Raw genomic sequence first — 24,771 nt, forward strand, 5'->3', positions numbered from 1 at the left:
AAACTCACAATGTATTTCCTAGTAAGTAAATTTACAAAGAAGGAAACTTGGAATAAATTGACATGTGCTTAGGTCAACCTCGTAAGTAAACTGCTTTTCCTTAATTTTCATTGTTTGAGTTGTTGTTATCACAAGTTCCTCGAAGCCTATGCCTTTTTTCTAATCGTTGTAAAAAAAATAAATAAATAAATAAAATTAAAAAAAATTCTATAATCCAAAAAGGGGTTTGGACTTGGCATACTAAGCTTGTTGCGTTCTAGGAGCCTACCAAGTATGTGCAGTGGAACATCCATACCATGGCTTTAAGTAACTTTCATTAATAAAAAAAAAACGGAAAGAGAGAAAGGGAAAGGGTTAGAAGAGAGAAAGAGAGAGAGGGAGAGAGAAAAAAAACAATTAGAACAAAAAAGAGATGGGATTATAATAGTTTTACTTATTCATGTACCGTGCTAGGATTTTAAATCCATAACTCGATAGTATTGTTAGTGATTTTACATTTTTAAAATAGTATAATTGTATAACGGTTTCACCTAGTGTATAGATTTAAAATTCTAATGGAGTCTACAAATGAGACATGCTTAGGGCCTGTTCCGATTTACTGAAAACAACTGAACTGAATTGATTGGGGTTGAACTGAACTGATTGAGGCTGAACTGAACTGAACCGAATTGTTTATAAGAGAAAGGAATTAAAAACTGAATTGAACTGATTGGAGCTGAACTGAATTGAAATTAAGCTAAATTAAACAAACCCTTGGAGCCTTAAAGGTGTCAATTCAGGTACATCATTTGGGTTTGGTGAGGTTGGGCCAGAGTTATTCAAATTATGTTCAAACGAACTGAAATATAAAACGATGTTTTTATTATTTTTTTCTAATTTAATCGATGCAGATCGGTTGAGTCAGTTTGAACACCTATGTACCCCTATTGCTCAAGAAAAGAAAAAAAATAGAGCTTCCCTCCCGACTCCTAGTATCGATTCTCAACCCCGCCCTTGTGGCTCTCTAACACCCAAAAAAAAAAAAAAAAAAAATTGCTTAGAAAAAAATCATCCATTGCACATGGTTAAAATTAAGAAATATTGCGGTTAATAAACCCCAATAGAAAAAAATAAACCCCAATAGAAATAATTACCCATAGTCGTAGACTCGTAGATTGTACACTCTTCCCATTACTTTCCCCAAATTGAAGAGCAGAGGATCAATATATCAAATTCAGAGGAACGAAATTTGGGGCATATTCAAACTTTTCCAGAAATTGAACTCAATCATTCACTATGTAAGTAATTTTCGTCCTACGGATTATATTTTTTCATTACTCGACTCTTGCGGATTTTTGTTTTGGTTAATTTTTACATTAATTTGATTAACTATACATTAGTATTCAGCAATTTCATATAAAGTTTCAGAAATTTGATTGAATTAATCTTTGTTAATTTATACACTGGCAAAATCAAATTAAATTATAGAATTTTTTCGAACTTATAATGGTTAATTCATAAATTAGCAAGTTCAAATACACTTTCAGAATTTTTTCGAATTTATTTTGATTATAATTCATATATTGGCAAGCTCAAACAAACTTTCTTAATTTTTTTTTAATTTATTTTTGGTTATTTTGAACATTGGCAAGCTTTAATTAGAAATTCGGAACTAATTTGGAAGTATTTGTGTTTTGTTCGGGTTAAATTTATGCATTGTCAAGCTCAAATTAAATTTCGGAATTATTTGGAATTCGTTTTAGTTAATTTATGCACTGGCAAGCTCAATTAAATGTTCAAATTTGTTTCGAATCCTTGGATGGTTATGATGTTGGACGGTTTCGTGTAGGTTGTGATAGATGTTGTAAGTTAATGAGTTGTTAGAGGATATATGAAGTGTTAGAATGGATGATCAAGTGGGTATTCCTGATGATTTGCGTTGTAAGAGGTCGGATGGTAAACAATGGAGGTGTACAGCAATGTCTATGCCGGATAAAACTGTATGTGAGAAGCACTACATTCAGGCGAAGAAGAGAGCAGCGAATTCTGCTTTACGAGCCAGTTTAAAGAAAGCTAAGAGGAAATCTATGGGTGAAACTGGAAGTCCTATTTATATGGAGAGTAGAAGTGACGATAACAACAAGGATATGTCACTACAAGTGCAGGATTTTTCTGTTTCAGGTTTACCAAACAATCCCAAGGATCGGATGCTGCCCAATGGAGAGGATGATATGCAAACAGACTTGGATCATTATGATCAAAGTCGAAGGTCTTACACTCCTTATGGCATGGAATCCTCAAGGAACATGTCACAGAAGAGCATTGATGATGGTGCTATGGTTACTAGTGAGGTAGAATATCTTTTCTTTTTATTCGCTCTAGTAGTATTGTAGATCTATTGTTTTTTTCCTAAGAAATAATCTATTGGTGGCCTATGTTATTCATACTTGGCTATAAGTGCCGGACAAATGAAGTGTCTTAAGTGTCATACCAATATCCGAGTGGCAAGTGCTGAATATTTGACACTTGTGCTTAAGGTGAAGTAAAAGTTGGACTAACATGTTTCTGTAAAAATGTCTGTGATTTCTATAAATCATGCTGCAATTTTATCAATCATGAGAAACTATGCTTGTACTTCTAAATTTTTTTTTTATTTTCCTGGCCATACATTCACTCATCAGTGTGTTTGCAATAATGAATTCCATATTGGTCTCTAGGTTCATTCTGATGCTAGCACAGATTCTACAAATGACACCGGTGGACTTACTTGCCATCAGTGTCGAAGGAGTAACAAAGTTTCAGTTATTTGGTGCCATAAATGTGATAGAAAAGGATATTGTGAAAGCTGCATTAGTACATGGTGAGATTAATGTGTTTACTCTCTTAGATGTTTCTAGTCCTTGATGGTGTTGGTGCATGACTATTGACTAGCCACACTTGTGTTAGGTATGCAAACATTTCTTTGGAAGAGATCCAAAGAGTTTGCCCTGCATGTCGCGGTATGTGCAATTGTAAGGTGTGCTCCAGGGTGGATAACTTGATTAAGGTAAAATGTCAGCTACATAGCATCTATGATATTGCATCATTTTATTATAACATTTCTAGTTTATTTGCAAGTAAACTTTGGTTGTTATAACAATTCTAGTTTATCAAATTGCAAATATTACCTTTTTGCTGTTGTTGCAGGCAAAAATAAGGGATATACCTGTGCTGGACAAGCTACAATATCTCTATTGCTTGCTATCGTCGGTGCTTCCTGTGGTTAAGGAGATCCACCAGCAACAGTGTGCTGAAGTGGATTTAGAGAAGAAGCTACATGGTAAGAAGTTTATTGTTTCATATTTTTGTGCCACACATTTCGTATATTATTGTTGCTGAAGTATATGCTGTTTATTCTTATATGGATGTGCTCTTCAGGAGCCGAAGTGGATCTAGAGAGGACGAAATTGAATGCAGATGAGCAGATGTGCTGGTACTCATGATATCTTATATACTACTTGGTTTGATTTGTGGAAATTGATGATCTAACAATTTTTTTCAGAAACTACCTTATATTTGCTGTCCAACCTTTTCTAAGTATGGTGTGGCCTTGTGGGTATATAATTTCTGTTAATTAGGTGATGCCTATTTTGAAATGGTATGTGGTACATATGAGTAATTGAAAATGTTTTCTGATAGTGATTGCTGCAGAGTTCCAATTGTAGATTATCACCGGCACTGCTCAGTTTGCTCGTATGATCTTTGCCTCAGATGCTGTCAAGATCTTCGTAGTGAAACTCTGGCTGTTGCAAAAGATGATGTAGTGGATGATAATAACTCTGAGAAAAATCATTTGGGAGAGGTTCAAGCTTCACCAAACCATAATCTTTTGCTAAGTGTGAAGTTTCCTGGTTGGAGAGCAAGTATAGATGGTAGTGTACCTTGCCTTCCGAGGGAACATGGTGGTTGTGGTTGCTCTTATCTAACTCTTCGGCGAATTTTCAAGATGAATTGGGTTGCTAAACTGGTAAAAAATCTTGAAGAAATGGTTAGTGGTTGCAAGGTTAAAGGCATTAGTAACTGTTCAGACTCTAGATCACTTAGCTCTAGGTTCCTTGAATGTGCATCACGTAAGGAGAGTGATGACAATTTCTTATATTGTCCATCTGCTCAAGACATTAAACTTGATGGTGTTGTAAACTTCCGAAAACATTGGGCAAAGGGTGAACCTGTCCTTGTTAAGCAGGTCTGTGATGGTTCATCAAGCACAAGTTGGGACCCTATGGTTATATGGAGGGAGATTTGTGAATCTACTGATGAGAGGATGAATGATGCTAGTAAAATGGTGAAAGCTGTTGATTGTCTAGACTGGTCTGAGGTATGCTTTTCATATTTAACTGGTTTTGGTAAAATATTTGATAGCCATTTGAAACATGACTTCATTTGCAAACTTTCCTCAAATGTTAACCAAATGCAATGCAACATTTGTTAGTTTGACAGGTCAAATTGTTACTTTAGGTAGTGTTATCTTCACCTGAATATCACTTATCTTATTTTATCTGAATTTGAACTGGGTAGTGCTTATCTTATTAGAACTTATTTGGCCTGAAATAAGTGAAGATAATGTACAAGTATGGAGCCAACCTATACTATCCGTATTATATTAACTTGTGGTCCTAACTAATATACCGTCCCTATTTAGTTGATAAACTTTTCTTATTCAGGTGACTTTCTATATTTGACATACTTCTATTTCTTTCTATAATTGAAGTGGATCCACGATTTTTTCTTTCTTTTTAATTTCTCTCACATTGCTTTTTACCTGTTATCCACTAATTATTATAAACTAATAGCTAATGTAAAATTATACTCCACTACCCACTAGCTGTAATAGAAAAAATACCCACTACCATTCATCACACAATAATATGTTTAAAACTTTGTGTTGGTCAAAGTATGTCAACTATGTAGGGATGGAGCACGGAGGTAGTATCATAGCATATTAGACTTAAGTGAAATTAAGGTTAAACCATATGTTTATGTTGTGTTTCTGCAATAGCGTGGCTTTATTGTTGGTGTATGAAAATATCATAGCCCTATTTGGCAATGAGCTGGTTTGACTAGCTATTGTATTAGTTGTTTGTTTAACGTGTCCGGTAAGTTGCTAGCTACTAGATTGTCTAACCAATAAGTTCATTGACACAATATATTGTTGGGTAGTACTCCCTTTGTTCCTAAAAGATGTTCCCACTTCTAATGCATGACATACTTGAGCATCAATATCTTGAAGTAAGTATTATAAAACATCACTAAATATTAATATTTTGAAACTACACATTGAGACGAATCTAACAAAATTTTACACGAATGAATATGTTTTTCTTATATGTATCAATGAACACCCGAGGTCAAAGTATCCGCCTTTAAATTGAATATTCTAAATGCGAACATCTTTTTAGGGACAAGGGGAGTACTTTTACTTTTATCTCTTGTAAAAATTTAAAAGAAGTTGAGATGTTAATTGTCACTATTTTTTAACCGTAAACACAGTTAGCCCATAAGGCCATTAATTACACTAAGAAAGGGGGAAAAACCAACCTTTCATACTCCTAGGTTCTAGCCTAGTATTCCATATCTACATTACCCGCCAGCCCTCCCTTAGTAAACAACTCTTATGTAATTGATTAATCTAGTTGCTTCTATAAGCCAATTTTTTTTTTTATTATTTCTTCTTGATCAAAAGAAAAATATCAATTTATCTTTCTTATCCTATGCTCTACCATCTCAATATTATGTACACCACCGTGTCATCTTTCTGAAAAAAACTCAGTGAAATCCAATTAATCAGATCAAGTACCAATTACCCTCCTGCCTCAATTTATTTTCGGCCAATTGCATGGAACTCAACACTATCAAATTTGAGATATTTGGAGCAATTTTAACTCGTAATATTTTTAATTTTATTTTGTGGTTGCTTGTTTAGATTTCTTATAATCATGGCTATTCATTTTCTAGAGCATCTTTGTGGATTTTATTACAATGTACATGTTTCTTTTTCCAAGTTTGATTTTTTTATTCTTCAGATCTTATTATAATCTGATGTGTAAAAATGATTTATTGCTGGCTTTTTATGTTGTCCTTTGTTTTCAATCACGGTGTGGTATGTTTATGGTGTAGTAGAGAAAGACAGCCAAATTATGTTGAAGGAGGAGAGACAGGCTTTTCTTTTTGAAATGTTTTTCAAACCTCTCCTGTCAAAATGCTTTCTCTTGAGCTTTTCAAAAATAGCATTTTGAAGAAATCTCTCTGATTTAAAAATCTTCCAACCAAACAAAATATTCAGAGGCCTCTCTTGCTCAAACGTCTAATGAGGTTCAAACTTCTAAAAGCTCTCAAAAATGTTACCAACCTAAGACAGATATTGATTCTTAGTGCCATATTGCCATGTGAACTTTCAAAGTGATTGACTGATTGAATTTGCCAACTTACAAATATGAATTGAAGGTGCATGGACCTGGTTTGCAACACAAACCTGGTGTTTTAGAATCTAACGTGCTCAGTGTAAGAATTCCGTTCTTGTGGATTGGTATCTTGTGAGTTGTATCTATTATTGTGGGCTTTGGAACTGGAAGAGAAAAACAAGTCCTTTTGCTGTAGAATTTTCCTATTGAGCTGTACTATGCAATAGGGTTGGTCTACTTGGCCATTTTTTCTCTTACGCCTTGCGTATTTTTGGTTTATTTCATAGCTGATCTGCAACATGGTAGTTGCTTCACTTTTCTGTCGTACTTGGTTGAAGATCTATCATTAAAAACTATTTTTTCTAAGTGTCAGCATTGTGATTGCTTGGTCGAATCATGACCATACTTGCCTCTCTTGATGACAGGTTGATATAGAACTTGGGCAATTCATGAAAGGATACTCGGAGGGGCTTCTTCGTGAAAATGGTAGTCCACAAATGTTGAAGTTGAAAGACTGGCCATCACCCAGTGCATCTGAAGAGTTCTTTTTGTACCAAAGGCCTGAATTTATAAGCAAAGTGCCATTTCTTGAATTTATCCATTCAAAGTGGGGGCTTTTGAATGTTGCTGCAAAATTACCGCATTATTCCCTACAAAATGATGTTGGACCTAAGATATTTATCTCGTATGGACTATCTGAAGAGTTAGGTAGAGGTGACTCAGTGACTAATCTTCATTTGAACATGCGTGATATGGTGAGTCTTTCATACTTTATTTCTTTCTGTTTTTTCTTTGAGTTTAAGGATAAGGGGTGATAGTGTATAGTCAGTCATAGATCTAAAACTATAAATAGTAACCCAGAAAAATCAGGATTCCTAATATTCTATGGTTCTCTGTAGTTCTAAATTCCTACTATATGGTTTGAACTCATAGAAACTAAATATACCAGAACTCTGAGGACTTGCGAAATATGTACTGCACCAATTTTTCTCTTAACATCAAGTTAGACACCATAAATAATATTTTTCTTGCAAATAAATTCAAATTTATGTATCTGTTTTCATGGTCATGATGCTCGAAGTACGATCAAGAATATTAGATAGAAAAATTTATCATTTGAGTTGCAGGTTGTTTCTTCCCAATGTCTACTTAGAGACAAAAGGCTTATTTGTCATGCCTTGTAGACAAATGGACTGCCTAAGCCATTATAGATATCCTATAAACCATTCTCTGTGTTTTAATTTTGAATTTTACATTCAGATAAATAATTTATTATTGTTTCAGCAATCTTTTTATATTTTACCATAGAAATTTTCTAATCTAGTTTTCATCAATATGATCTTAGTTTCTAGTAAAGTTGAATAGGCAACAATCTAGAAGGGATCATAATTGCATTACCGTATATTTTGTCTTGTAAATAAGGGCAATTTTGAACCAGCTATTGTTACCATTCTTAAAACTGATAAATGCTTGGATATCATTCTTGATAAATGCTTGGATATCATTCTTTCTTAAAAAATAAAAATATATTCAAATAAATAACCTCTGAAGTGAGCACTTTATTTTTAAGTCAATATGTTGAACCTTTTGAATTCTTTGAAATAGGAAACTAAAAGGAATTTTACTTTTGTTTCCATTTATTTATTTCAAATATATATGTAAAACTCTTAACATCCATCAACTAAAAAAGACTATAAATCGGAAATTTGACAAAATATATTATAAAGTCCATGATGATAAAAAAAATAAATAACTATTTTAATAAATTTATTCTGCAGCTCATTCCGAATTATTGCCTCATTATTTGCATAATGGTTTAATTGTCTTGCCTTGTTTTATGGTCACCGCCTCACCGGCGTAAAAGTACGCAAGGGAAGATTTGGGGGTGGTTGGGGGGGGGGGGGATGTTTGGGAGTTGAAATTTATCAGTGGTAATTTGGGACAATAGATCTTTTGAATTATAGAACTTATTGATTGGATGCTAGGAGAAGTGGATTCTTATGTCAATTTAATTTTTCTGATTTAAGGGTTGCTTAATAGAAATCGAGAGAGCGCTGTTAATGTTGTAGCAAATTATGGGCTGTGGAAATAAGGAAGCATTCAAATTGATCATACTAGAGTCACTGTCTACATCTCATTAGGATATTTATCTAAAAAGGTCTATTCAATTTCTAAAAAGGTCTGTTATCACTGTCTACACCTCATTAGGATATATATCTTTCACAATGTGTCTATTTGACAAGATTGTCACCTAAAGCTACCTCTGGGATTATTTGACAAAATTTATTGTAGCTGCTGCTGCTACACAGCCACACTACCTAACTTACTCTACATTTTCCTTCTCTGGAGCTTTCTAACTTGTTTTAAGAAGTCTTAAACTCACGCTTATCATTTAGCAGGTGAGTTGGGTAAAATAAAGAACCTTTTTTGTTGGGGGTTGGGGTTGGGGGAGGGGGTGCTTTATTATATTATTGAGTACAATGGCATTATTAAGATCATAAACCAGTTTGATTCCATGGGTCATCAATGATTTTATTTAAACTGATGTAAATCAAGAATAAACAAATAATATTTCATTCTAGAGTATTATTGATTCTGTATCATCTTTTCGCTCTCCTTCAACCTTTTGTGTTTGAGATGTTTCTCACTTTGTTAGTGGCAATGTTTCTTGATTCTTCTTGCAGGTATACCTCTTGGTGCATTCTTGTGAAATGAAAGTTAAAGAAAACAATGCCAAGATACAGAAGGCTTGTGGGGAAACTCAGGTGCAAGATTTTTCTGGATATCCATGCAGGGACTTGAATGAAGAAGTTCCAGTTAGTTTACCTGTTGATGGAGATGATAGGGAAAATGTAAATAAGGGTAAGCTTGACATAAATTTAGATGAGCAAATAGAAGATACTGAATGCCAAAAATCCGATCTTGGACGTGAGCAAATGGAACAAGGAGTAATTTCCTGTGACAAACATCCAGGGGCCATTTGGGATGTCTTTCGACGGGAGGATGTTCCAAAGCTAACTTTGTATCTTAGATCCCATTGGGAGGAATTCGGAAAGTCCGATACGGTAAACATTGATCTTTTAAGAAATCACTAGCTTTAAATACTTTAATCTGATCCTAATATTCCTAATTTCTGGAATCTTAGGTTACTAGCCCTCTTTATAGTGAAGCGGTGTATCTGAATGATCACCATAAACAAAAGTTGATCGAGGAATTTGGTAAGTCTGTTTGTTCATTGAGGAATCTGTAATTGAGGAATTTGTTTCTGACTTCTTTGTATGCCTATAACCTAGGCATAATTGGGAACTGCCGTCAATGGCATTGTATCTTTGTTGTTTCCCATCCAAAAGGTTGTTATTGCTAAGTTTCATGCTTTTGAGATATTCATAGGCCTGAGAACATCATTCATAAAGGAAAATGTCTACCCATACTGTAATCACTCATCAGTTATTGTTCTTATTTGCGTAAAAGTTATTTAGATCCAGTCGGCTCAAGGTGTTGATAGAAAATTTCGATACCCGGTTTGGAGTTCTGGTGTCAGGCTGTCCATCTAGCTTCTTTCTGTGATCATGTTCATGTAGTTCTTCCTAGCTTGGTCCTTGATGTATGTGTGATTGTGGCTCCTTTATTTGTTTCTGCTTAATTTTATAGTAGACTTGTGATCTCCTTTATTGTGTCTCCTTGTATTCTCCATCATTTTTCTCATAGATTGCTATATTTCTATGAGATCCTAGGGTTCCAATTAATATTCAAGTGACCTATCTATATTTCTACTCTGGTGTAAATCATATGTGGCTGTCTTGAATTGAGTAACTTATGGACAATTTCATGTTCTTACAATAGCCTTCTCTCCTTGCTGCAACCCATAACAACATTTCTTGTTACTTGTTTTTCTCTGATGCTCTCTAGCTCACTGGTTCATAGGTTTATTTCACGTCTGTTGTTTTTGTCCCTGTGCCCTTTTCTCAATTTTTTATTTCTCATTCTGTCCATTTGTTATGAGAAAATCTTTACTTGTGTGCCTGGTGTAATGGTGGTTTTGTTTTACCACTATGATTGGGCAAAATCCAAATTTGTGTTCTCTAGTCATTATACAACTATACTTGTATCTTTGCGATACTCTGACCATTAAAATAGCATGATTTACACAAAATCTCAATAATTTGGTGTGCTAGTTAGGATTACAAATAAATAACATGGTTAATAACATTTTTTTAGGGGTTGCACCATGGTCATTTGAACAACACTTAGGCCAAGCCGTGTTTGTTCCTGCTGGATGTCCATTCCAAGTAAGAAATCTACAGGTGAGTTCATTTGAATACTTTGGTACTAGTGGTAGATACTTTGGTCATGCCAATACCTTATTTCATTCTCTTTCTTGCTGTTTATTTTGGACCTGATAAGTTGCTAGTTTCTACCTTTATCATGCTGGTATTAGCATCAATGTTTATGGTTGATTTTTGTACCCTGGTCCTGTCTTAAGCTACTATTCTCAATATGATTTCTTTGACAATAATATCGTCCAAGTATGAATACTTGCTCATACTTAGAACATAATCCGATTTGTCTGCATTATCACTTGTGTTTTGCTTAAGCCTGTAGCAGCTTATGTCATGTCTATACATTTTTTTCTTTGGCAAATAACCAGACATTATGTCCAAGAATTTTTTATTTGGGAAATACAATGAAGTATTTATTTAGCGTTTGATTTCATTAGGTGCTTATCATGTCCATGAAAATTCAAACTTTTATTTTCTGCTGCTTTGCTTTAGTAACAGAATGATTGTATAGAGTAGCCAATAATAAGTCATCATAATCAGCAGAGGTGTATGTGTTCCAATGTGTGCCTTTTGTGTGTTTAGAAGTAGTTATCCTTTAAACACACTTTGGTCTTAAAAACTTGTAAGCTGCAAGATGTTTTTGAGTTGTTATACTGACATGTGAGATGTTTGTTGTATTCATTTGGTGACTTTGCAGTCCACGGTTCAGTTGGGTCTTGATTTTTTGTCACCTGAGAGCTTAGAGCAGGCAGTGAAACTGGCAGAAGAAATTCGCTGTCTTTCAAATGATCATGCAACAAAGCTACAAATGGTAGAGGTAAACCCTTCTTGCAGTATTCCTGATGTAGTTGCGAATAAAATTTGCTATTATGTAATTGACAAATAAGCCACTCTATGTCAGTGATTGCATCTTCTCGTGCTCTCAGGTTGGAAAGATATCACTATATGCAGCTAGTTCTGCAATCAAAGAGGTGCAGAAGCTGGTTCTTGACCCAAAGTAAGCGGAATCCTTAAATTTAAATTATATTGTGCTCTATTTCTTAATCTAGAAAGTGATTGCGACTGCGGTGAATTCACATTGATAATCTACCTGTAACTCTGAAAGTCTATGCCATGCATGCTTTGTCTGTGTGTAAATTAGAGCATGTGTGTTGTATACAAATTTGAACATAATATGTTGTTATTTTTCTGCAGGCTTGGCCCAGAGCTTGTGTTTGAGGATCGTAATCTGACTGCAGTGGTTTCAGAGAATCTGGAAAGAATGACGAGACAGAGACAAGCTGTCTGTGCATGAACCAATGTCTATTCACATCTTGGTAACTTGTGCTTCATTCTGTTTGTATACATTGCAAATTAATTTTTTTTGGGTGTTTTTTTTTTTTGGGTGTTTTTTTTTGGGTGTTTTTTTTTTTTTTTTTTTTTTTTTTTTTTTTTTCTGGATCAGTATGAATTGGCAGTTTCTTTTAAAGGCTTGAATGGGGAAGAAAACAAAAGTGTCTATACACGGATAATGGATTTACTGTCCCTGCACAACACAGAGGGTTTATACCTGTGTATAACCTATCCCAAAAAATGAATTTTGGTTATACCTGTTACTCTGTGTTCGGGAAAAATATCTTCCATCCATGGTATCATAGAGCAAAGTTTGACTAATTTTTCCCCTTTTATTATGAGTACACATTAATTTTTAAAGACGAAAACTTTCGTGTACACCCAATTGACATAATTTTTTTTTTGGCACACATCGAAGAGTTTTAGGATAGCTTTTAGCTAATTTGGGGTAACTTTTAACCTTTTTTGGAATAACTTTAAACGTGACATGATTGTAATGTAAGTAGGCCATTGGATAAGTTTATAAGGTTAATATAATTACTTTCACTCACTTAGATTCGATTTAAAGTCCTGTAAAGTGAGTGACTTTATCAATAAAACATATGTAACTTTTATTTATATTGTGGGGTAACTTTTACTATATTAGGGTAATTTTTGATCATTTTTAGGCAACTTTACATCCGATGTATTTAATGTATACTGAAATTTTTAAAATTATTTTATTGGAATTTGGAAATATATCCGACAATAACATGCATAAATTACTTGTCATATTAATTCTACAAAGTAAAGGTCAAAGATGGCAAACTTTGGCCAGCAAGACGGTAGGAAAAAAATATGTATGTATAATTTTACTAGATTAACTCAAGTTTAGGACTATTCAACTTATTTTAATACTTGTATAAAATTTTTCTTCAAATATAATGAGACTTATATGCAGTGTCTAAAATTTCTTATGCATAACCATAATCCTATATATATTTAAAAAAAAAAAAAAAAAAAAACGTGTTATGTTATTCACACTTCACAGTGTTATATTATGTCAAAATAAATATTAAAAATAGATGCTTTATAAAATATACTTTCTTAGATACACCCAGGCATGTATCCGTGGGGCTATAACCTAGTATCCATAACAGAACCCCAAATAAAGTCTGCGCATTGTTTTCTTCATGTTTTGCTGCAATGCCTTGAGTGCTGAACCCTGGACTTAATAATGAAGTTGAGCAGTGACCACTGAACAGGCTGCTTTGGATGTATAATTGGGGTGGTTCATCATTTTACTATCCAAAATGTAACTTGAATGAACCTAAAATAATCTGAATCGGCATCAAAAGAAAACTGTAAAGCCCTTCCTGCTTAATTACATAAGCAAGGGAAGAAAGAAAGTATGGACTCCTGGTGCTGCTCATGCACTTATGTCTGCAATTGCTAAAAATTTAATCTATGTGAATTTAAGCCATAATATTGTTTACAAATTTTCCGTACAGCATAACTCATGATTTACTGCTTCACAAGTGTATTAATTGACATGGTTTTTTATGGTGGTCTTTAGAAGGTTTGCTTACACTGGGACTTTGGGTTAATGAAAATTGTGGAAGCTAATTTGTTAACTTTTGAGCTTTTAACATTTTTAAAAGGATCAATTCTTGGATGGATCCTCTATTTTAGACATTTAGCAAAATGATATTTTGTATGATTATTGCCCAATTTTTTTAATATAAGGTATAAAAAAAAAATCCACTAGTTTCCTTTTTCCTTCTCATAATTATGACTACTGCGAGAGAACGCTGAACAGCGGCACTGTGGCACAGCTTATCAGAATACAAGCTGAATTTCTTCCGGTTAATTCAAAGCTATCTTTTGAATTAATTCCAGCCTATAATTTTAGGCTCTTTTGCAGGCCTATGTGTGTTGGATTTCATATAAAATTCTTAGTAAAGTCTAGCAAAATGATTCTGAATTCTGTACACTCCGTCTTTCATTTCATATACTCTGTAGTAATTTTTTGTCTGACTGTGAATGTAGCTATATTAGTTTCAGAAACCACGTGAATTTGTTTCTTGATCTTTGGTTCTTTATTGTACATACACATGCTTCCATGCATATGTTATGAAGTTAGACTAAACGAGGCAGCAATTTTGTAGAAGTCTTCTTTCACTTTTTGCCATGCTGATTCTGGAGCTTGTGCGTTGAGTGTGTATAGCCTTCCATTTTGGGCACAACATACAGTCACATTATGGCGCTGAAACGAGGAGCTTTCAACCCTAAATTCTAACTCGTAATAATTTATATTTTTCAGAGAATCCCCTCTCAGGTTTGATCTCAGCAATGTCGCCTTCACATCTGGACGTCGAGTGGGAGCAGTTATTGTTCTGATAACGGCTTCTCCTACCTCTTTTGGTCCTCCAAAGGCTTCGATCCTGTGAAAAAAATATGATTAAAAATCCAAAATAGTTCCTTATTGGTGTGGACTGTGGAGGTGCTATTGTGCTAATATAGTTCACTTTAATTTCTGTTTATTTGACTCGCAATTTTAAATGCTCCTATTGCAGTAAAGGTTGAACTGTTGATTGTTACAGCTGACATTAGAAAAATCAGTGGTAGTTGTTTAAGATAGGTGAAGGATAAAAAAACGTAGTTGTTGATGCGCTAAGATCAGCATGGATACATGTACAGCTTCTGCCATTGGTTTACAATGTGCTTTAGATGTATTTTGTTTAACTAGTGTGTTTTCTTTATCCTTAGTACTGAATTGCTCGAGTATAAAGTACCCCAGGGGTGGAGGGTTGAGACTAATAGACATGCTTCAAACTTAATTACCTGAAATCTGGAGAGACTGGTGAAACAATGACGCTGACGTTAAGTTCACCAGTCGAGCCAGGAGGACCAAAGGCGACGACTGGTTCATTCACATTCCTTTTGCGACGTCTATCAGAATTGAGTGGAGGGGGGTCGAGTGATCTCTCCTGTTCTGCCCGTTCTGCTGCTCGATAGAATAATGTTTGGTCTGCCACCCATGTAGCTGGATAGATGAACTCTGTTTTTGTCCAGAAAAAAAATATATATAATAAAAAAATTCAACAATCAGTTTGACAACAATTTAAATATATGTTCATATATATAGTTGCTTCAAATAATATATAGATTGTATGTATGACATGAACTTGCTAACCAAATCCTTCATCTGGCTGAATGCAGCGACTATATCCTCCTATTGGATAAAGCACATCTAGCTTGAGATTACGCCCAGTATCCGGTGAAAGTCCGAGGAGAAAGCTCGTGATTCCTCCGAAATTAGCACCAATAGCTACAAAAGAAGCTGACCCAATGCCTATCACGAGCCGCCGTTGGAACGTTGATGCGAGTGGTGCAAATTGCTCGGCTGGTGAATACTGGGTGCCCCTCCCTTTCTTGTCACCGGATGATTGAGTAAGATATATTCGGTTGCGGTTGGACGATGTTGTAAGGTAATGGTAGGGTTGCTGCAATGCCATTCTAACTTATAAGATCTCTATGATTTTGGAATGTGTATTTACTGGTCTGAATTAAATGAGTTCTGATGAAAATGATGCAACAAATCCCATGGAGAAAGTTCCTAGTGTTCCTTGCCTTGTATGAGATAAACAGATAATGTTAACTACTTTCGGTGGGTCGTTTTTAGTGGCTCTCATTTGTTGTTGTTGTGTACGTTGAAGCTCAACTGAGTGTCGCCCATTCAAATAGTCACGTCATTAATTTTATTGATGCGCTGCTTTTCAAAAGTGGAAAAACTATACATATTTCGTTCCGTTTCTTTAGCTAAATTTGATACGGAGTAATGCTTATTTGAGAGGAAATATTAAAAAAAAAAAAACTAATATTTTTATTAACAAGATTTCATGTGAATATATTTTTCATAAATACGGATAATATAATTTAGCGAAGTTTGTGTAAATGTTGAATAGTGCTAAAATCAAATTGTGTCAACTAAAGAATGGATGAAATTTGTAATTTTAGGTGATGAGAAAGGTGTTACTTGAAAGAGTGCAAATTTTAACTTACATGTTTGCTTTCCTTTCGGGAAAGGGAAAGAATTAGGCTTCAATTTATGACACGAGGAAATTCTCAAAATAACAATCACTTTATCCCACAAAAAACTTCTGTGGTTGAATGGGCTTGGTAATCTGAAACGTGTTACTAATGTCAAATTACTCGGATATGATTAACGCTTTGTTTGGATAGCAAAGAAGGAAGGAAAAGAAGGGGAGGGAAAATGGAGGAAGGGAAGGGAAAAGAAAGGGAGGGGGAGGTGAGCTCCATTTTCCCTCCAAATCTCTCCAATTTTGGAGAGATTATGGTTATTATAGAGAAAGGGAAAATGGATCCCTCCCTCTCCTTCCCCCAATCTTTTACCCAAACAAGAGATTTTGTCCCCCTCTATTTCTCTTCTCTTCTTTTCCTTCCATTTCTTCCTATCCAAACAAAGTGTAAAAGATTTGAAAGAGAAAAGTTAAGGTGAATCAGAGATGAGAGAATATTATGCTACGTAAATGAAATTGCAAATTTACTTTAAACTCATATCATTATTGAAATTCTGATGCATATTATGGTTCTAAATGAACGCAAAACACAATGCGGTGAACACTTTGTTCATAGATTATGGATATGCTGTTATATTGTGATTTAGTCAAATATTATAAATAGATTATCAATAAAGTATTGGCTCACTTGATATGGTTCTTATCTCAAATCCTAGAGGTTTAGAGTCCGAATCTTACCAGATAAGAGTACTTGGGTTCGAATCTTACCAAGTGATGGTACTTGGGGAGTAGAAGGTAAAATTCCCTTTTCCCTCCCTCTACTCTCAAGTGCATGGCCCGCATTGGTTAGGGTCCTCCTTACCTTAAATAAAAAAAAAATACTCCATACAAATATATGCAAGTGATTTGGAGGAGTTAAGGACTTGAGGTAAGAATTGTACCACTCACAACTAAGTCATAAGCACGAGCCGACTTGTCAATAAACATATCAAATCTACAGCAACTCAAATGACGAACAGCAGAGAGCGTCTCAGCTATTACTTATCAATTTATCAAACAAAATTTATTATCATCCACAGCTGGATACAGTAATCAATAAAAATTGCTTATAAAAGGTTTTTTCTATTTCTATTGGTTTTTAGAAGGAATATGCTAGTTACAAATTACAATCCTAGATAAATAACAGGAGGAAAACATCAGAGTTTACAGGTCCTGCACCGCTGCACAGTTAAACCACAGATCTCATGCTCTGGCAGCTTTTGCTTGCATTTTTGCCCGGATATGCGTACTTTAAAAACAGTTGAGTCTTCTGCCCAGTCACAGCCAAACAACTGAGCATGATGATCTTGAAACTAACAGCATACTGAGCAGCACACTAGCATATATCATGAGACCATGAGACACGGATTAGCACAGTAGAGCATATATGATGAGACTATGAGACTGCACATTTTATATCACCCTAAGAGTTCTTCCATCATCCCCTGTTTACAAAATAAGATTTTAAGTTCAGTTATTCTCTCTAGATAAAAAATGTTTAAAACCAGCAAAAAAGGTTGTCTTACTGTCCATCTACCTGAAACATGTAATGCTCAGCATCACTTCGTTTGAGGAAGTGGATTGAGTGGCGTGCAAGATTGGTATCTCGGTCTCCCATTGCTGTCACACCAATATCATCAAGGACTCTTACTTTAATGTAGGGATCTTTTGGTGGCACCATATCCTGCCACAGAAACCCACAATTTTAGTATCTACAACTTCTTGAAAGTTCATGCGAAGGAGGAATGTTCAGATTTTGCAGTCCTAAGCAAGAAAATGATGAGTAGAACATGGGAAGAAAGAAGAATGGATGCGTACCACAGTCAAATCAAGGCCATCCATGTCCCTCATATACGATTGTAAAGCTGAAGAGTGGCTCTTAAAGTAACGCTTTTCTGGATCACTTAGCTTGTGCTCAATTTCTTCAGGAAGCACCCGCCCAACAGTCCAGCTTAGGTTCTGTATAATTTCAGATCGGTTATGCCTGCATTTTTCAGAAACCAATAGTTGAGAAAACAAATGATTGGCAGGATAGCTAAACATCAAGTGCGAACAGGATCATAAGCTATTACTTACACATATGCCATTAGGCAACGCTTGTTGCGTAATAGAGAAAGATGATGGATAAGCATTCCAAAGTGATCAGCATTTCTAGCTGATTGGACATCCAATCCTTCATCTTGCATTTTCCTGCCAAAAGATCAGGTTCATTGGTACACAAAAGCTCACAAGAATAAACTAGTGTAAACAATAACAACAATCAAAGCCTTAATCCCAAAAATAGGGCAAAGAATAAATTAGTATAGACTGCCTAAAATAAGTATCCCAAATTACTTAAATCTGTAACAAAGCCTTGCGAGTAGCAATTTCAAGCTAGGCAACTATATGTTGCAATGGAAACCACTGGAGATAATCAAAGCTAGCATATACGTAGAACAAGCTAAAATATGGTACTTGTCATCCAGTTGAATGGATTATCGAAAAGTTTGGGAAGGATAAGTACATTAGAGAGCTGATGAGATGTTTCTCAAACTCAACAGAAAATCGCATAGCTTCTGGGACAGCATCAGTACAGTAGTTGTTTAATGACAGTTCAGTTATGCAGAAACAGATGAATGGCTTGTTCAGTTGCTGAAGGGAATAAAGAATCAAGGCAAGAATGTGCCGAAGAGCAAAACCTTAAGGAAATTGAAATCAAAACTTAACGAAAAACAAAGGGACTTACCTAGTAAGTTCGTAAAATTGACTGTAGTGCACAGCACATTCTTTGATAACTTGATTAAACAAATCATCCTGGTGAACACAAGAACAAAATTAATGAAGGACAAAGCAATTTTACCAACTTTTTTTTTCTTTCTATCTTCATTTCTACATTTAATCTAACAATTTCTCTCCATCCTCTTTCGGTATTTCAATTCCGAATTTAACATCTACTCTTAATTTCCTTGCCTAATACAAATGGGAAGCCAAATATAGATTGAACAAGGGTGATTATCCACAAACAAGTACTTCATATGAAGGAGAAAGCTCACATTGAATCGAGTAAGTTGAGCCGGTTCGGCACAAGCAAGCTCTTTCACAAGCTGGCTACCCCTTCTACCATAAATCTCTGTACCCTCCATTAGAGCTTATCCTGAAATTGATACACATTATAACAATACCTAAAACTAATTATAGTACTTCTAAAAAAATGCAAATTGAAAATTCAAGGCTCCATTTATCTTCAACCTAGATTAGTAGATTACCCACGAACAAGACTTAAAATTTCCAGAATTATCAATTCACCAAATTGTTTGATTCGATTTTGGAATTTTTACAATCACAATTGGAAGATTAAATGGTTTTGTTTTGCAGCAGATTATGAAATTAATTTCTTTTCGCTTTAGAATGTAGTAAATGAATAGAAAAATGTTAAACTTAGAATGATTAAATTATAAATAACAAATCATTCAATAATCAATCCACCTTGAAAGAACCCTAATTTGAAAAAATTGACGATTAACCTAGATTGTGAAATTGATATTCGATGTTTCAATAAAATAAAGTCTTACCTCAGAAGCTGCTTCAATGGAGGAGAGAAAGCTCAAAATTCACTTCAATGGAGAATTCAGAGTATGTAAGATTGAAGAACACGGTGAAGAGAAAATGATGTTGAGTATTTTAGCAAGAGTGACCGCCCAACCCAATTTGAAAACCATGTTTAATGAAAGAAAGACTTTTTCTTTTGACACAAAAAAAAAAAAGCAAGACTTTCAATTTGATAATATAAGTGATTAAACAAATGCCGACATCATATTTAGTTTAGTGATAAGAATTGTTATCTCAATTACGGAATCATGCTTGTTAACTCGGATTAGGTTGACCTGTGAAAGGTTATACTTTAATAGAACGTCTTCTCTTTACCTACCAAAAAAAGAAAATAAAATTAAACATATGTTAATAATACCACTATACACGTAGCCTAACCATAGTAGTTTGATTTGCTAATACACTTCCTCAACTTGAATCAAATCAAAACCTTATAAGACATCCCTTACAGTGTGTTTGGATAAAGAAAGGGGAAGGAAAAGAAGGGGAGGGAGGAATGGTGAGTTTTCCTTCCAAATCTCACCATTGATGGAAGGATCAATTTCCTACGATTTAATCCCTCTATTTCTCTCCCCTCCAATTCCCTTCCTTCCTCACTTGTTATCCAAATGAAAGATATCTCATCTCTCCATTTCTCATCTCTTCCTTTCCCTCCATTTCCTTCAATCCAAACACACCATTAAAGTTAAAGCTAGCAAAAAGTGGTGTCATGTCGTGTTGTATACGTGTTTGGACTTGTGTTCATTCTTGTACTATTGTGCACAAAATCCTCAATAACTATATAAAACGTAGGGGTTGCATTATTTAACCAAATTTATCAAAAATAGGTTGGGTTTAGGTTGACTTTGTGTTGTCTCGTGTCAATTTCGTGTTTATCTCAGTATTTTCATGTTCACGTTCACGCCATCTCGATTTCAGTCGTATCAAATATTGCCTATTCTATCAAAAATAGGTCACCAGCCAACACAACTTGGCCTTCTTTTTGCTCTTTTTTTTATTACCAATGGGTAATTAGATGGGAGAGGGATTGTGCATTGAGGGAGAAATGTTGTTGTACACTCTCTTGAATTAAATTTATATTCCCGGCCATATGGAATTATGGATCGAATAACCAGTGTCAATATTGCATTGAGTGGAGCTACAATTACCATCAACTTTGCTAGTATGATCATTGTTTTTTGAGGACTAATTAGCATGTCCAAAAAAATTCCACATCTTTGTTTTTAGATTAAAATAGAAAACAAAAGGCTTGAATAGAAATTTATAATGAATAATTCTCCTATCACCTTTACAATTTAATTTATTGGATTTTAGAATGCACCTCACTTTTTTTTTTTCACCAAAAACCAACAAAACGTAAAACCGCCCCCTGTTTTTTAAAAAAAAAACCACTTTTCAATCAGCAGCCTCCCGACGGATCGTCGGCGATCGGAGAGGTTGGGCTTGCTCTTCGATCGCCGGCGAACCCCCTCCTCCCTTCAAGATCGCCAAGGCATCATCGGAGCTGTTAATTGAGCCAACGCTCCTAGCCTTCCCTCGCACTCTCGGGTGGAGTCCCAACTGCGGTTGCTGGGAACGTTGCCGGCGGTGACTACGCGGTGCCTGGTCCCCTACGGTAGCCACCTGAATTATGGTCTTCAAGGCACTCCATCGGTACTTAACTATGATTTCCTCGTTTTTAACGTTTTCTTCTTAGTTTCTTTATTTCAGTCAGTTAACTATGGATTGCAAGCCTTTAATCGATGCTCTTATGGCCATGCATTTGTATGATGACTATTGTTGATTTCGCTCTTAATAATTGTCCCCGTAATATCTATATTCAAGCTAAGAGGTTGAAGGATGAGGGTAATGCATATTTGAAGAATGGTGAGGTTGTTTCTGCCGGTGCAAAGTACGATAGAGGTCTAAAATTTCTTTGCTTTGGTTTACCATGTAATGTGGATGATAGTGTCATGCTATATAATCTAGCAATTGTCTTGGAATTGAATCTTGCATCTTGTGCCCTCAAGGTCCATGATTATAATCAAACTAAGGAGCTTTGCTCCTTAGTCTTAAAGTTTGATGGTAGCAATGTTAAATCTCTTTATAGAAGGGCCTTAGCAGAGATTAGACTTTACCAATTGGAAGAGGCGTATGAAGATCTTGGCACGGAAGCCAAGATAGAGCCAAATAATAAGGATATTCTCCGCGAGTTGGAGAGGTTGATGGGATTACGTGGTCAAGCTAGCAAACTCAATGGTAAGAGGGGTGCCGAGAATTCTGTCCTCACTCACAATACTCACACAAAAAAGGGTAAGGCCATTGAACCCCATGTTAGCCTTGTGTGCAACCCGTCATCTTATAGTGAGGATCAAAGTGGTGTTACTAGCTGCCTTCCCACCACAAATCAGGCTAGTAAAATGGAAGTAGAAAGCACTATTCCAACTCACAACTCTTATTCCCCTTTGGAAGATAAGGAAGAAACCTCTTCCCGCCCTACAATGAATAAAGAAGCAAGGCACTCAAATGGAAAGGATCGTGAGAAATTTCACTACTTCTCCAATAGAAGGAAAAGAAACCAATCCCTTAAACTAACCACCTTGTCTTACTCGCAACTCAAACAAGGGAAGACTTTGAATTTCTTGAACAAATCTGTTGACTCGTGGATGACTGTACAAATGAAGGACAAGACTACTTGTGAGAGGCATCTTGAAAATCACAAGCCTACTGACTCACAAGGTCCTTATGCTTTGTGGATGCCATCTAGTTTGGTGCGTTCGGGTGAGAGGAGCAACGACAAAAAACACCATAAGGAAAAGGTCATGCCTCCCCCTAACCTAAGAGTGGTCAACTATGATATTAGGCTCGAAAATCCCAGCCCTAACCGGAACGCGGACTTGAGTACAAAGGATGGAAGTGATGTGCCAGCGGAAGATGTTCACCCCACTAACCTTGTGGAAGTGGAATCCGTAGGCTCAAATGAAGATGACCCCATGGCTCTTGAATCCGATGTGGTACAAGTTATCCCCACACTCACACACTCTACTTTCGAGTACGTTCTCCGCCACAAAAAAGGAAATATGGAAGGCCTCATAAGTCAAGAACGAAGAATAGGAAAGGTAAATTCTTTTTCAGATATTGGCATCACAGGTCCAAGAAGCGCAAAGGAGCTAGCCTTGGACACCCGAAGACTTTGATCTGCGATGAAGCTTGGGAACCCTCACATTTGCATTGTTTAGCATGTTTTAAAGATTGTACCCCCATCCCCCATTTATATCCTTGTATTAGTTCTGTTAAGAGAGTTAAACTCTCTCCTAGTCCTTATATGTACGCCTTTGGTAGTCCCGAGTCTGTTGGGAGTTAGTCTCCTTTTTCGCCGCTGTCAAAAAAAAAAATCACCTTTACAATTTGTAATTTTACAAATTATTAATAAGGAGGATTTGATTTTAGTTATAAAACCATTTAAACATACTTAAGTTGACTGGAAACTTTCCCTAAAAATACACTTTGACCGGAAACTTATTAAAAACTGTGAAATTTTGACTTTTACCACCTAAAAAAAATGACTTATTTGATTTTACCACCTACATAAAAAAAAGGTTATATTTTAGCACCACATAAAAAAAAATAAAAGTTGGCTTTTACCACCAATCACTTCCAACTAATAGATATGTTAGTGGGGCCTACCTTGCACACGAGTCATCATATTATTGGGTAAATTTTTTTAAAAACTAATTTTAAAAAAAAAAACCCTAGCTATCAACCTATCGTCGGACCGGCTACTAGCCCCATCGACGGACTGGCTATCAACCCCACCACCAAACCACTACCAACCTCGCCACCTATTCACCACACAACGGCCACTGCACACCCACCACACCACACAAATGCACAAGCCACCACCACCGATCGAATTTCGACCCCCTTTCCACCAATTTCCGACCTCGAAACCGTAGCCACCGAATTCTGTATATATGTCCCTTCCAGACAAAATAGTGAACATATATGTCCCTTCCAAACAGATTTCTCTTTTATTAATAAATGTTTTTTACGTGTTCATTTAATTATTTTTACACTAAAATTTTCATTTTCAAGGTTGTGGCCTAGCAATTTTATAATTATCATATTTAATTTTAATATTGAACTAGTGTGTTGACCCAGGTGTTGCCCTGGGATGTTGCTTAGAGTTTTTTTTTTTTTTTTTTTTTTTTTTTTTTTTTTTTTTTTTTTTTTTTTTTAAATAAAGTGTTTGAATTTTTTAGTATTAATAATTTAGAAATATAATGTTAAAATATTGAAAAGAATTGAAAGAGTAATATGAGTTTCATTTGTTTTTAGTTTGGGTGTTTTTTTGTATCCTACATTTATATGTATTTGTGTGGATGAATGTAGTATAAATTATTGCTAATTAAGATGGCAAGACGTGTGGTATTCATTCCATGAGTTTATGGGTTCAAACCTCTTTCTATGCATTTTTCAGTTAACATTGCCATGAAATATTTAAACGTGTTCATTTTTTATTGCTGAATGTTGATTTATTTTTACGTGTTTATAATTTTTACTACATGTTCATTTTATAGGCATTTACGTGTTCATAATTTTTACTACATGTTCATTTTATAGGCAGTGGTGCAGCTAGATAGCGCTAGAGTGCAGCTAAGACATATTGGGGGTGCCAACGAAACTGGTACTATTATTAAAATTAGGCCTTTTTTTATTATACGAAATAGGCCCAAATATTTTTTTTTTTTTTTTTTTTTTTGGAAAGATCGTCTTTGTTATATATTTAACCCTAATGCTCTAGCTAAGATCTTTTATAAGCCAAGATCAAGGTATTTTTTTTAATACATATAAATATTTCCTCGAATTTATCAAGTACCTGGTTTATCGGGGATATTTAATTCATTTCTCTCACCTAGTGACTCACCATAAATCATATTTTATTAATTTCATTTTCTTCCCCTCCCATTCTCTCAATACTTTTGCTTTTTACAATTTGTTTATTCTTCCACATACCCGACTACCTTCATATTTTATAATTTTCTTCAATTTCTCCTAAAACTCTGCACATAGAGAAATGGGGCAAGTATTTAAAAATAAAGGAAGTATTAA

At 35.1% G+C, this 24,771-nt stretch overlaps 3 protein-coding genes across 3 annotated transcripts; 1 reads left to right on the forward strand and 2 right to left on the reverse strand.

The window, feature by feature from the left end:
• Positions 1 to 1,123: 1,123 nt before the first annotated feature.
• LOC145628810 (E3 ubiquitin-protein ligase JMJ24-like) lies at positions 1,124 to 15,721 on the forward strand. The gene is made up of 15 exons (XM_081681214.1): positions 1,124 to 1,277; positions 1,829 to 2,330; positions 2,697 to 2,839; positions 2,926 to 3,025; positions 3,166 to 3,298; positions 3,397 to 3,451; positions 3,658 to 4,336; positions 6,845 to 7,174; positions 9,104 to 9,484; positions 9,565 to 9,637; positions 10,638 to 10,723; positions 11,397 to 11,516; positions 11,626 to 11,696; positions 11,894 to 12,015; positions 15,233 to 15,721. The coding sequence occupies exons 2-14, from the start codon at positions 1,884 to 1,886 to the stop codon at positions 11,991 to 11,993; spliced, it is 2,718 nt and encodes a 905-aa protein (XP_081537340.1). The 5' UTR covers positions 1,124 to 1,277; positions 1,829 to 1,883; the 3' UTR covers positions 11,994 to 12,015; positions 15,233 to 15,721.
• Positions 13,985 to 15,528, reverse strand: LOC145628811 (psbP domain-containing protein 7, chloroplastic-like). The gene is made up of 3 exons (XM_081681216.1): positions 15,207 to 15,528; positions 14,855 to 15,071; positions 13,985 to 14,454 (listed from the first exon to the last, which is right to left on the reverse strand). Exons 1-3 carry the CDS (start codon positions 15,526 to 15,528, stop codon positions 14,142 to 14,144), a joined length of 852 nt encoding a protein of 283 aa, XP_081537342.1. The 3' UTR covers positions 13,985 to 14,141.
• Positions 15,722 to 17,090: 1,369 nt separating the features above from the next.
• On the reverse strand, positions 17,091 to 19,800 carry LOC145626576 (uncharacterized). The gene is made up of 7 exons (XM_081679030.1): positions 19,644 to 19,800; positions 19,125 to 19,225; positions 18,818 to 18,885; positions 18,169 to 18,282; positions 17,911 to 18,076; positions 17,630 to 17,776; positions 17,091 to 17,537 (listed from the first exon to the last, which is right to left on the reverse strand). The coding sequence occupies exons 2-7, from the start codon at positions 19,212 to 19,214 to the stop codon at positions 17,511 to 17,513; spliced, it is 612 nt and encodes a 203-aa protein (XP_081535156.1). The 5' UTR covers positions 19,215 to 19,225; positions 19,644 to 19,800; the 3' UTR covers positions 17,091 to 17,510.
• Positions 19,801 to 24,771: the final 4,971 nt, after the last annotated feature.

The sequence above is a fragment of the Chenopodium album genome, chromosome 4 (assembly GCF_948465745.1).
Source record: "Chenopodium album chromosome 4, dcCheAlbu1.1, whole genome shotgun sequence".
Taxonomy (NCBI): domain Eukaryota; kingdom Viridiplantae; phylum Streptophyta; class Magnoliopsida; order Caryophyllales; family Amaranthaceae; genus Chenopodium; species Chenopodium album.

Coding starts and splice junctions, on each gene's coding strand:
- LOC145626576 (XM_081679030.1), bottom strand. CDS start 19,214: ATGGAGGGTACAGAGATTTATGGTAGAAGGGGTAGCCAGCTTGTGAAA. Junction 18,886..19,124: donor CTCAACTTACTCGATTCAAT/GTGAGCTTTCTC, acceptor TGTGTTCACCAG/GATGATTTGTTTAATCAAGT. Junction 18,283..18,817: donor CAATTTTACGAACTTACTAG/GTAAGTCCCTTT, acceptor ATCTTTTGGCAG/GAAAATGCAAGATGAAGGAT.
- LOC145628810 (XM_081681214.1), top strand. CDS start 1,884: ATGGATGATCAAGTGGGTATTCCTGATGATTTGCGTTGTAAGAGGTCG. Junction 3,299..3,396: donor TTTAGAGAAGAAGCTACATG/GTAAGAAGTTTA, acceptor TGTGCTCTTCAG/GAGCCGAAGTGGATCTAGAG. Junction 9,638..10,637: donor AAAGTTGATCGAGGAATTTG/GTAAGTCTGTTT, acceptor ACATTTTTTTAG/GGGTTGCACCATGGTCATTT.
- LOC145628811 (XM_081681216.1), bottom strand. CDS start 15,528: ATGGCATTGCAGCAACCCTACCATTACCTTACAACATCGTCCAACCGC. Junction 15,072..15,206: donor TCAGCCAGATGAAGGATTTG/GTTAGCAAGTTC, acceptor GGACAAAAACAG/AGTTCATCTATCCAGCTACA. Junction 14,455..14,854: donor CCAGTCTCTCCAGATTTCAG/GTAATTAAGTTT, acceptor TTTTTTTCACAG/GATCGAAGCCTTTGGAGGAC.